The 13,657-nt window shown below is 41.9% G+C and overlaps 1 protein-coding gene across 2 annotated transcripts in view; it reads left to right on the top strand.

Annotated features, from left to right (window-relative positions):
* Positions 1-13,657, top strand: part of ZFYVE26 (zinc finger FYVE-type containing 26) — a 3,506,023-nt gene that overhangs the window by 1,112,158 nt on the left and 2,380,208 nt on the right. For both annotated transcript variants that reach the window (XM_044074068.1, XM_044074069.1), the window contains one exon: positions 12,891-13,583. In XM_044074068.1, the coding sequence (XP_043930003.1) occupies positions 12,891-13,583 (693 nt within the window). The remainder of the gene's footprint in view (positions 1-12,890; positions 13,584-13,657) is intronic.

The raw sequence follows: 13,657 nt of genomic DNA, 5'->3' as shown, positions 1-13,657 counted from the left end.
GTTTGCCGCTTCGCTAACGAGGTGCCTTCTTTTACCAGCTCCAGGTAAGTGAATAGATTTGAGACTTTTCGTCTACCCCCCTTTAAAATTTATATATATATTTGTTTTTTGTTAACCTTAACGACTTACTTTAACCCTATTCCCGTTAGTGTTCCCTTTTTTTTCGAGTTATTTATTCCCCTTCCCTAGCTTAGGCCTTAGGCCTTCCCCTCCCTAAATTTTTTTCCTGTCGGGGATTGTTTGTGTATGACTGTGTGTTATCCCTGTTTATTTTAAATTCTTGGATTGGGTGTGTTTTGTGTGTGTTTGTGGTATTAGTTTCTACACAGTTATGTCAAGGCGCACTATCTAAGGTTCAAGAAGTGTGACTCGTGCTGTCAGAAGATGTCTGACAGACGGTCACACTTCTTGTGTTTATTGCCTGGGACCTTTGCACCTGCAGGACTCTTGTGCTATCTGTCATGCCTTCAGCCCAAGAGTCCTGCAGGAGCGAAGAAATAAGCTGATATTAAGGGGCTTATTAAAGCCCGAGAGCTCCCCGACTAAGTCGGAGCCGGGGAAGCCCTCGAAACCTGTTAAGCCTTCGACTGAGAGTTCCAAGCCGTCGGCTTCTGGTTCACCCTCACCAGGGTCGAGATCGGCTCCGGCTGGAGCCAATCCTTCCACCTTACCAGTCTCAGTATCGGCTCCATCCGGCGCCGATACTGCCCAATCCAGACATTGTGTCGGCTCCGTTGGCTCCATCGATCTCAAAAAAGAGATTGCGATCCCCTTCAGTAGAATCCATACGTTCGGCTCCAGGATCACCCTTGCTCTCGGAGTGGAGCCATCAGAGCCGTTCTTCTCGGTCATCCAGGCTGTCTGATCACGACCTTGAGAGAGTGGTGAGTAGACTATTAAAGTCTCAGGCATTGGCCCAAATACTCCATAGCCCATCTCAACAGACGGTAGCTATTTCACATCCACCAAACATTCCTCCTTCGACTCTCTTACAGAGCTCGGAGCCGGAGCTCCTCGGAACCGGCACCGTTGTAGCTTCGGAGCCGATACCACCCCTTTCGGCTCCATCGTCCTCTGCTACGATTTCCTCCTTGAGGCCTTCATTGGAGGGATCTGGGCGTCTGGTCTCTCTCATCGGCTCCAAGGGGGCGAGTGGCATCGGACCCTTGTCCGACCCCGTTCTCCCTCTCGGAGCTTCGGCGTTGGTGAGCTCGGACCGGACATCTGCCTCGGAGCCTTCCCTCTCGGTGAGGCCTGGGGTTCCTATCTCTTCGGAGCGGGAACTTTCTGGTCTCTCTGAGGGGGGAGCCTTCGAGGTGATGAGGAGTGTACTAGCCCCTGGGCTTAGTCAACGGACAGTTCCATCAGCTCCTCCCACTACAGTGTCTGCTGACGTCTCTTCCCACTCTCTTGCTCCCGGACCCAGAGATCCAACACCTCAGGTTTCCCCATTGGGAATATCTTTCTCTTCCGAGGCTTCTCCTGATCCGTCAGGTGAACCCCCGCGTAAGAGGACATGTAAGAGGAAGCATCTAGACTCCCCTGAGTCTACTACATCAGATACTGACCTGGATGAGTCGGAGGGATCCCCAAGTTCCTCCTCTGAGGATGTCTCATTCTCAGACATCCTTGAACTCCTTAAGCAGAGGGGGAACTGGCCCTCCCTTAATCCTTCCGAGGACGAGTCAGTATACCTGGAGGCGTTCGGATCTCGACCCTCCACCTCCTGGGTGTCTCCGCCTTTCGACCCTCTTATGGAGGTAGTGGCTCGGAAGGCGTGGATGGCTCCGGATTCGGTGGAACCTGTCCCTAGAAGGCCTTCAAAATTTATTACGGCCCCACAAGATAGACAATATTTAACAAAGGGTGTCCCAGTTGATGCCATGGTGGTGGCTGCTGCCACCAAGAAGGAACTAGCTGATCCTTCAGTACCTGTCCATCCTCCTAACAAGGATTCTAGGACTATGGACAGGTACGGCAAGCGGATTTTTTCTTCAGCGACTTTTGCCATGAGATCGCTGAACTACTTATGCCACTTCACCCGCCTTCAAAGAGATGTCCTTAAAGAGTTGGGAGAAGTTTTACAGGATCCGTCAGCTTCTGGGTCTCAGGATAAGATTAGCTCACAGCTAGGAATCCTTAACTCCATTGTTAACTCCTCCATGCGGCTCATTTCTTATGCAGCCGATGGAGCGAGTAGGGCCGCAGGCACAGGAGTGGCTTTAAGGCATCAGTCCTGGATGCGGCTTTGTTATTTTGCAGACCCCCTTCAAGAAGTCCTTCACAAACTGCCCCTTTGAGGGTTCGACCTTGTTCAGACCTCAAGTGAAAGACACTGACTAGATGCGAACAAGATGGTTCTGCAAATTTCAAGGAGTCACGCCTGATGCACGAAGTCAGTTTACCCCCAGAGGCAGAGGGGGTAACAATAATAGATGCTGCCCTAGGGGCAGAGGGGGTCCGCAGAATCAGGGTAGCAGAGAGCCTTTTTCTGACAAACCCTTCTATCATCCCTGAGATGTTGCCCGATTGTTCGCCTTCGGAGGCAGTCGGGGGAAAATTATCGCTGTACCCAATAGCCTGGCTTTCCCTTTCTCAAGACAAATGGGTACAGTCGATTATATCCGAGGGTTACAAAATTCCCTTTGTTCAAACCCCAATTCAACAAAAGGGAACCCTTCCAGACGTTCCACCCAGTCTAAGGGAACTAGCAGTACTAGAAATATCAAAACTGCTAGTAAAAAGAGCCATCCAGCCAGTCCCAGCGGACCAAATAGGATCTGGAATCTACTCAAGGTTCTTTTTAGTTCCAAAAAAGACAGGGGACTGGAGACCAATATTAGATCTGAGCAAACTAAACAAGTTTGTAAAGAAATCAAGATTCCAGATGGTCACGCTTCTGTCCATTCTGCCCTTTCTGGGCAAGGACAATTGGATGTGCTCGATAGATCTTCAGGATGCGTACTATCACATAAAAATTCACAGACGCTCCAGACGATTTCTCCGCTTTCGGCTGGGAACCAGTCACTTCCAATTCAGAGCCCTGCCCTTTGGACTCACTGCAGCCCCCAGAGTGTTCACCAAATGTATGGCAGTGGTTACGGCTCACCTGAGACGTCAAGGATTCCAGGTGTTTCCATATCTAGACGACTGGCTCCTCACTGCCACCACCAGGCATCAGCTTCTCCAAGCCAGAGATTACACCATTCACATTTGCAGAGGGCTAGGAATTTCTATAAATTTCGAAAAATCTGCCTTGTCGCCTTGTCAATCTATTACTTTTATAGGCGCAAGATTGGACACCGTACAACTTTCAGCAAAGTTAACAGACCAAAGGAATTTGGACATTCAAAGACACGTCCAGGTGATTCTTCTCAGCAACAGAATTCAGGCCAGATTTGCTCTGAAGGTATTGGGTCTTATGGCGGCCGCCATAGCACTTCTTCCCCTTGCCTGCTTTTACATGCGTCTTCTACAGTGGATGCTATTCACCCAATGGTCTTTTCAACAACTTCCCATGCGTCATGAGATCATAGTAACTCCAACTTGCAAAAGGCATCTGACTTGGTGGATATCGTCCCCTCAAGTCCATCAAGGCAGACCTTTTGTTCCTCTTGCTCCTGTTGCGACGGTTACATTGGACGCCTCCCTGATCGGGTGGGGGGAGCATTATCGGGGCAGGATGGTCCATGGCACTTGGCAATCTTTTGAATACCATCTGCACATAAATGTCCTGGAGATGAGAGTGGTGCTTTTAACGTTGCAAGCCCTCAACGACTCTCTTCCCCTGGGAACTATTGCAGTCCAAATGGACAATATGTCTGTAGTGTGGTATATCAACAAACAGGGTGGAACCAAGTCCTATCCACTGTGTCGAGAGGCTCTCAGACTTTGACAATGGGCAATCTCTTCTCAGCGGTTTCTGATAGCAACGCATATCCCCCGGAAATCCAACATCATAGCGGACAGGTTGAGCAGAGCTATTCTCATGCCTCACGAGTGGTCTCTCAAACAATCAGTGACGGAAGAGATTTTTCAGAAGTGGGGCCTTCCTTGCTGCGACCTTTTCACTACACCTCAAAACAGCAAATGCCCAGACTTCTTCTCTCTCTCTTCCCCCTTCCAAGCCATCCCCCCAGAGACGCTCTAACCCAAGATTGGCCCCGGGGACTTCTTTATGCCTTTCCCCCCTTTCCGCTGATACCTCAACTAATTCAGAAAGCAACCGCCTTGAGAGCCAAGTTGATTCTCATTGCCCCTTATTGGCCTCAACAGATATGGTTTCCATTCCTACATCGTTATCTCTTGGTACAGCCATGGCATCTGGACCCAGTTCCAGAACTTCTGACCCACCAGTCGGGGCAGCTGCACCAATCCATACCTTCTCTCAACCTCACTGCTTGGTTGCTGCACTTCCATCCTTAGCCAGGCTTCCTATGATTTCTAATCCCGTCTGGGATATCATAGTAGCTTCCCTAAAATCTTTTACCAGAAGGATTTACACTAGTAAATGGCGACGTTTCTCCTTCTGGGCAAAAGCTAGGAACATAGACCCCTGTGCTTCTCCGATTCATTCGGTCTTGGACTTCCTAGCTGAGATTTTTCATTCAGGATCCTCTTCCTCCACAGTAAAAGTTCAGCTGGCAGCCATTTCGAATTTTCATATAGGCCTTTTGGACCACAACATTATGTCACATAAACTTTGCAAGGCATTCCTTCGAGGTATCTTTTTACTTAAACCTCCGATTAGAGACCCCCCCACCACAGTGGGATCTAAATTTAATTTTAACATCCTTGATTCTTCCCCCTTTTGAACCTGCGGCTGCCTGTTCTTTGAAATTTCTTTCTTGGAAGACACTTTTCTAGTCGCCATTACTTCTGCCAGGAGAGTATCTGAGCTTCCTGCTCTCTGCATTCGTCCTCCCTACTTAATCTTCCACAAAGATAGGGTATCTCTAAGGACTAATCCGTCTTTCTTACCAAAAGTGGCATCGCAGACTAACTTAAATCAATCCATTGATCTTCCAGTGTTTTTCCCAAGTTATTCTGATAGAGCGGAACAAAAATTACATTGTCTTGATGTTCACCGCCAGCTCAGATATTATCTGGACAAAACTAAACTTTTTAGGAAATCTTATCAACTGTTTCTATCCTATGCAGAGAACAGGAAAGGCCTTCCAGTTTCCAAGGTGACTTTATCTAGATGGCTGTTTTCTGTGATTACTTACATTTATCAGCTCAGAGGCAAAGAGTTGATTTCTAAGCCAAAAGCCCATTCTACCAGAGCTCTAGCTACATCGACAGCTTTTCAAGCTAGACTTCCAATAGACACTATTTGTGCAGCAGCCACATGGGCCTCTCCTCATACCTTTGTTTCACATTACAAATTAGACTTGGCCTCCAGAGACAGAGCGAATTTTGGTTCCACCGTTCTCAAGAGTCTGTTCCATTGAGCCACCCAGGATAGAGGTGAGGTGCTAGGGACGCGGTCCCATCCAGCAAGAATGAAGGCGAGATTGACAACTTAACATTAAGAAGTTATGTACCTACCATAACGTTCCATGTTAGTTGTCTTCTCTCGCCTTCTTTCTTGCGTCCCGCCCTCCATCCCCCTAGCCTGGTCAGACCGAGAAGATGATGCCTCTTCTATTAAGAGGTTTTATTCTTTTTCTAGCTATTCAGCTTCTAGTGTCACTAGATTACGTTGTTCCTTTCTAGAGGATTATGATGTTTATGATTGTCATTAGTATTGTTACTTTTCTTCCTCCTCTACAGTTGGAAGAATATATTCCTATTTCCTTAGCTACCAAACGAGATCTGGGTAGTCTCCGCCTTGTATCATGGGATATAGGGTTGCCTCGAGCTGGTAAAATTAGCTCTCGAGCTTAGCAAGTGCCGAGTCAGAGCCGAGGATCGGCTCTGAACCCATCCAGCAAGAAAGAAGGCGAGAGAAGACAACTAACATGGAACGTTATGGTAGGTACATAACTTCTTATTATTTGCCTGAAAAACACAAATTTTATGAGGAACAGACAAAAATAGGAGATAAATCTGGACATTCTGTGAAATTCTGGACAGTTGAAAGGTATGGTCATTGATTCAAAGGTCACGATGAAAACAAAGTGCATAGACAGTTATTGCAGCTTCATATTGACAAAGGCAGTCATCACTGTCATGGCTTCAGGAGATGGTGACTTGATGTCTACTGCTTGGGAGGACCTTCTCAATCCGTAGGATGACATAAGTTCATTTTAAGCCCATTTTGGATATTACTAAATTTCCTTTCCTGGAAAACAGTTTTGGTAATGGCTTTTAAACCATTCCTAGGAGGGTGTTGCACCTTTAGACATTTTTGTTCTCAAGCTTACAAAGTGTTGTCTAATGGAAAGGGTTTACTGTTACAGTGTCGACGTAGCATTGTACGCCTATGAACTATTCGAACTACAGATGTTCGAATAGTTCAGATGTGTGCAAGCTACATAATCGAACGTTACATATGTGAATGTACTGTGCATTCACGAATATGAAGGTTTGATTATTTACAGGGATCATGGTACAGTGTGGTAAGGGAAATGCATCCCTTTCCTCACTGTAGTGCGATCTCCGAGTTGGAATATATAGTTGGGGGTGCAGGGGGCCTGCCCCCCTGCATAAACGGGATGTTGGGTATACTAGTTAGGGAGTTACGGCAAGTGTAGAATTGCTGTTAAGTGTCGTAAAATGTCATGTTCGACATTTTCGGCATTAACAGCTGATTTTCGACATTAGGTAATGTGTACTTTCGGTGAAATAGTTCACTGTTAAGTACTTTTTTTTTTTTTTTTTTTTTAAACTTTGATATTTTAATAGTAAACCAATGATAAGAATAACATTGTCTAATGTCCACTAGATACGAAGGTTTGCTAAAGACAGGTTAACTTTAAATGAATTTACTATGCGCAACATATGGACTATGAAAGCTGACAATATATAGCGGTAACATTGGATGAAGTACACTGAGGTTATAAATTCATAAGTTTCCTTTATGATTTGGTAATGAATGGTGAAACTGATTGTCTTTATGATTTTTTGTCTGGGGGGGTTGTCTTTGATGTATCAAAAATTCATAAAGATAGGCAACCCCACCCCCCCACCCCCCTTTTACACCCAATGTATCTACACCTAATGCCATTACTGAGGGAATGTCTCTTTATATGAATTTTGTACTAAACCCTCTGGTGTCTTAAGTTGCCTTCATTTGTCCAGGATTCCTGGGATTTTTTTAGACCAGATTAGTGTGTTTGGTAATAAATTTAAATATTGTCTTGAAGATGTAGTAATGTTTACTGTCGATATCACTTCTCTGTTTACCAGTATTCTTTGAAAAGATGGGTTGGAATATGTTAGAAATTTTTTGACTGAGAAGACTGCTTTTATTAACATCAATATTCTTCTTTATTGCTCTCTCCTAGAGGAATTATTGTCACACAATTATTTTTTTTGTTTAAGAACAAATATTATCAGCAAGTCCAGGGTGTAGCTATGGGTTCTGCCTCTGCTCCTGCTTTTACTAATATAGTTTTAGGTTGGTGGGAGATCAATATACTACCTACAGTTGCTAATTTTGACAATATTTTATTTTTTAGAAGATTTGTGGATGATTTCTTTATCATGTGAGGTAATAAGGATTGTGAATTTGTGGAAAAATTTAATAAAAGTACCCATTTTTTGCAATTTACTTTAGGCAGTGTGGGTATGAATATACACTTCTTTGATGTTATTTTATAATGGAATTTGTCCCACAGTTCTTTTAGTAGTGATATGTATAGGAAAGATACATTTATGAGTTATTTACATTACAACTGTAACCACCCAGGTTTTATTAAAAATAATATGCCAAGAAGACAGTATATCAGAGTCTCTAGGTTGATTAATAATGATGATAGGCTTTTAAGAGGTAAATTTTATTTTATGGAAAGAGGTTATAAATGAGACTGGCTATTAGCTAGTGCTAATGAAGTGATATTAAAGAGACACTCTCAATGTAACCCTATTTTATTCAAGCCCTTAGAGAAAAAGAATGGGGGGGTGAATTTAGGAGATTGTGAGAACAATACATTAGTAATAGTAATAATAATAATAATAATAATAATAAATAATTTAGAGATGTTGGTTGATAGTAAAAACATCAGGAATATTATTTTTACTAACTGGTGTATTTTAAAAGGGAATTCAGAAGTTTTTAGAATGGTGGGGGATAAACTCCTTTTTGTTTATAAAATAAATAAATCTCTAAAGAAATTTTTATAACATGACAATATGAAAATCATCCTGTCTTACTAATAAAAATGTGGGTACTTATAAATGTGGGACTTTGAAGGCAGTTACATCCATTTACTACATTTAAATAAGGTCATCACAGCTAGGGCTAGGTACACTTGTACTTCGAAACATGTGGTATACATTAGCTTGTGTTCTGAGTGTGTGGTGCATTTTATGTCGGTATGACCACCAGGTCCTTAAGTAAAAGAATAAAAGAACATCAGTATGCTATAAGGAGTAAAGACACTAGTAATGCACTATATAAATATAATATGATTTGTGAGAAGTATAAAAAGTTTAAATTTGTTTTGGAACAGTTTTTGGATAATAAAGGAGGTGGAGATTATAAAAATAGGGTTGAGAAGAAAGAAACTATTTGGCAAATAGCATTGAAAGCAGATGAACACCCTGGACTTAATGAGACTCTTAATATAAAATGTTTCTTGAAGGCTAGAAGATTACATATTAATAGCAATAATATTTATTGAATGTATATAAAAAAAATTTGTAGTGCTGGTTTGTACTATTGGATTAATGTTATACTGGGTAAATTGTATTTAATTGTATTCCTTTTATTAAAGATGTAATTGGTAATAGACTTTGATTGGATAGGGATGCTTTTGAATTTCTATTTAAGTTTTGTTGGTTTTATGAATTTTTTTTCTGAAGAAGTCCTTGTGACAAAAAGCGAATATTAAATTTAAACGCTTAAAATTCTAGTGAGTATACATATAATTCTGTTATACCTCCTTCGTTTCTAGTGGTTCTGTATTTTTTAGTTGGTTTATTACCTCTTGTGATTGTGATCATCTAATGTCCATTCATTCATGCCAAGGTTAGGAACAAATATTTCTTTGAATCAGAAGATCCAGTTACATTCCTTTTTTGTTCATATCTGTAGAATCAAGCGGAAGTATGTTGTACCACATGGATTCTATAAGGCAGTTTGCCAATTTAGAACTAGACCAACCAGGAACAGCAACAAACTCTTCATTTCTTCTATAGTAAATTAAGTCTGTGGTGGGGACATCATTTTCTCACTATATTTATATTTTGGCAGTCATATGTTGTTCTGCATGATCTGTATGAGTACATTTTGTCAGAAGACTAAGTTTTGCTACATTTTTTTTCAGGAGAATGTCTGGTGCTGTTCGTGAAGCCGCCATGTAGTCTTCCACCCATATGTACAATCTGTAAACTAAGCTACATCTCCAAAGAGGAACTACTTTATGTCATGTTTTTAGGCATGTTAGAGCGTTCACTCAATTTCTAGCTGCATGATTTGGCATTCTGACTTGCTGTGTAGGAGGAGGACAAGAATGAACAAGTGCAAGCCACTTCATTGGAGTTAGAGGGATAAAGCCCTGACTGGCTGAGGCACTCCATGTTCAGTTAGCTGCTTGGGCCATTGGCAGAGTGGCAGGGTGGGATGGGTGTGCCCATGCTGGGGGGGGGGTTGTCGATGACACTTAATAAGGTGAGGTGTGCTTTTAAGAAGAGAGTTGCCATCAGACATGTCAATAAGTGCAAGAGAGGGGAGGTACGGGGAAAGTGGATGGGTCCTATACAAACACACCCCTCTCAGCTAGTTTGACAGCAGACCTCCGGGGCACTCTTAGTTTCCTCCTTGGCCTTGATATAAATTCAGTCATTGGACCAGGGGTACATTGGAGTGCAGGTAGATCTAGCACAGGAAATTGTACATTGGGCTGAGAAAGAAGTATCGTATTATCATGTGAGGTAATAAATATAACAGTAGATCACTGATTGTTATCCTTGTACTAGACCCCAGCTATTTCAAGAACATTGTATTCAATCTCTTAAAGGGATTGTGGTCAGTGTTGTTTGTCCTTGTTCCAGACAATAGCCTGTTCAGAAAAGTTGGTCATTCTTGTGCCAGAGCTTTGGGGTAAGTAGCATCACACAGAGTTCCTTTAATAGACTGCACACAATGCTCTTGAGAGTTGGCACTGCACTAGGTCTGTTTCCCTTGTCTGCATTCATGGCATTTATAAAGGTTTCTCCTTCCATTGCACTGTCTGCAGATCAGTGTGCATTGGCATATATGTAAATGTGGGAATTCAATGTGATGAGTGCTCCCATTGGTTCGAGTACTGCTGAATCACTGCCAAGGGTGGGAACCGTTTGTGTTTATAGTAACAGGTTTAACAATACCATAGGGGTCTCCATGAAATTTCTCTGCTTTACAGAGTTGGTTATGCCTTTTAATTTTGTGCAGATGTGCTGTGCAACTGTGGTAGCCAAGTAGCAGATCAGCATAGAAGGGGGATCAGTTCATTCACAAGAACTACCCCAGCTGTGTATGTATGTGGCTTGGATCCATAAGTTACCCCACTGGGACAGGCCCATACACGGTTGAGGTGGTGGTTGTAATTGCAAGGAGTGTACTTGTACAAAGTGGTAGGGCTGCATATAGTGGCTACTTGTTGTCTATACTAACTTTTAGAAACTGTGATAGGCTTGTGGTCTATGGTGCGCAGTGTTTATGAATAGTGCCCAGATTCAGACTCTCACTTAACCAACACCTCCTGTTTGATTTTTCTGTGCCCACTTAAAAAAATCTCTAAGATCTCGGTTTCTTTTTTATAGGTAAGTTTTTATTACATTGTTGTACTCTAAATGGAGATGATTGTATCCCTGATCAGCTTTGATTAGCTGGTTGTGATAGTTAGACTCTGCACCTGTGCCACCTTATCTTTTGTTTGATCTTCAGTTGACTTTGAGATAGGGAAAGGTTAGTGATACCACCACAGCATTATTATTGTTTGCATTTTGGAGTGGAACCTACTGGTTTTGCTGTTAAATGGGTCCTTGATCGTGTCTGATTTAACAGGTGCATCTGTTGTAGCTGCTGCTGTTGTGTACTCAGGGGTTGGGCTTCACTTAGGATTGTGAACATTGGAACCATTTTTTCTAGGTACATTTTCTACCACCTTGCCTGCCGATCATGAAACTACTTTCATGGATTTCCATTTAGTCCCCATTGGGATGATGGCTCCAGGGCAACAGCTACCAGTGCCCGTTCATTCTGTTTTTGGGTGAGGGCAGTCCATAGCATGGCTGCAAGTCAGGCATCATGACAGGATTTTTTTAAACAAACATAAATGGCAAAGACCACACTCAAACTGTTAAAACCAAAAATCCAAAAAGCAGTTGCTAGTACCAAGCAGTCAGATTTGAGTTTTGGTAAATCAAATATAAGCAAGGTGACATTTAATCCTCCAGAAAAAAACACAGACCACTGTTTGTAAGCTGCTAAGTGCTTTTGTTCTGTTTATTCAAACTTCATCAGAGCCGATACAAACTGTTTAAAACTAGTATTTATATAAAAGAAATCCAAACAGTTAAATAATTAAATGAGCAATTAATCATGTGACTTCATTATTTACTCACTACACACACTGTTTTAAAGAAAACAATGTGTGTAAAAATACTCTGTATTTAATAAAAAATATTAAATATTGCATACGTGCAGACTTTATTGTTGTTGTTTGTCTTGCGGCTTTTTCCCGGTAAGGGGTCGCCACAGCAGAACTCCGGTCCGCTAATGATTGGCAGTAGATTTTTACGAAACACAGAGGTGTCAGCTCGACACCCAACATTCAACGAAGGCACGCCCATTTAAGCACGCATGTCTTTCGAACGCTAACCAACCGTGGGGAGGACATGCAGACACCACGCAGAAGGCACTCCCAATCCAAGCCGGGACTTTAATAAACATTTGATATTTATACTTTCCTTCAAACCAGGGTTCTTATTTGCCTGCAGCATAATTTACCAATGTACTTCTTTAACTTCTAATTTGTTGTTTAAATCCCCACCATACAAGCTGTTAAACTACATGATCCAAGACAAAAAAAAAGGAAAACTTGCGAAACCCTTGGCAATTGATAGCATGTTTAAGTAGAGCTCTTGCTGAATCTCTTATTTTTTTTACTGCCAAAACATGCTCGTAATTTTTCTTTTTATAACATTGTGTTGGTTTTTCCTATGTAGAAGCTGTCATAGGACTCACAGATAGCAAAGTAGAGTAACATTTTTGAGTTACAGGTAAATCCCCCTCTAGCCCAGATCTGTTTTTGTGAATGTTTTACAATAATATTAGACTCCTCGTGTATATATCTACAATATTTGAGACTTTGACACTTAAACATTCCATTATTTCTGTGTTTCCAACTGACCTAATGGTCTTTCAAACAAACAATTATGCTTGTCGGATTGACAGCTGAGCCCAGCTTGTCATCAGTTCCATGTAGATTACTAATGGCAAAGAAAGTGCCTCAGTGCTCTGTTCTGTTTGGCCGGAGTAACCAACGAGGATAATTCAACCATCTACGTTATAGTAACAGTCTTACAAAACAGTGCAGCCTTGGTGTTGAGCATTTCATGGTAAAACATGTTACTAAAACTTTGATAATTTTCCTGCTAAAAAGTGAGGAATGTGTCAAACCACAGAACAGGATGTGGCATTTCATATGAATATAAATAGTTTAAATCTGAAAAGTTAAAGATGGCATTGTAATTCAGTTTTGTGGCCTAAATCCAATTATCTTTGTTTTTTTTTTCAGATTTCTCAGCTGTTTTTAAGCAACATTTTGATAAATGCCAGTATTACTTGCAACAACTACCAGCTCCTTTTCGTCTTGAGCTTCTGGAAAATATCTTCTCCTTGCTTTTTCTTTCCTCAAATGAGCTCAGTCCTGCCAAAAAAGTAAAATCTGAGGACTCTGGACTGGAAGAGGAAGAGGCAGAAGAGGAAGAAACTGTGGTTCATAAAAATGAAGCTGCTGATAATGTTGAAAGTAGTGGAGCAGAGGAAATGTGTACAGCTGGCCCTTCAATATCAGAGATTTCTACCAATGAATTTGGCTTGGATAAGGGTTCCAAAAGTTCTGGCATGAACCTATCAAATCATACAGAGGGAAGAGATGCGTCTTTTTCTTTCCTTGGAAACAGTCTCACATATCGTAGTCTGAATTGCCTTAACCTAAGGCATGTTGCCAGCGGTCTGAGTGGCTTCCTGGTAGATGAGGTAGCCATGGAGTTTTTTCTGCAGTTGCTTCATGACAACTTGGAGGACTTGAAGCCCTTTGTCCCATGGAAGGTCAGTTCACTTATTGCAGAAGAAGATCTTAAGTTGGTGGATTGTCTGAATTGCTCCATTACTTCAGATACTTTTGGCACTCGTCTGTCACAGCTTGCCAAGCATATATCAGAAGCTCGTTGGCGATTTAAAGTTGTGATGAGTAACAAAGGGGCAGGTAAGATTTGTGAAATTTGCAAAATTCAAAATGTAGTTAATTTTGGGACATAACATTTGTAGGCTGTTTTTAAT

This window comes from Protopterus annectens, chromosome 6.part0 (assembly GCF_019279795.1).
Source record: "Protopterus annectens isolate FY-2018-M chromosome 6.part0, PAN1.0, whole genome shotgun sequence".
Taxonomy (NCBI): Eukaryota; Metazoa; Chordata; order Ceratodontiformes; family Protopteridae; genus Protopterus; species Protopterus annectens.
The sequence above is the reverse complement of the archived record's forward strand: the minus strand, read 5'-3'. Positions and strand labels throughout refer to the sequence as shown.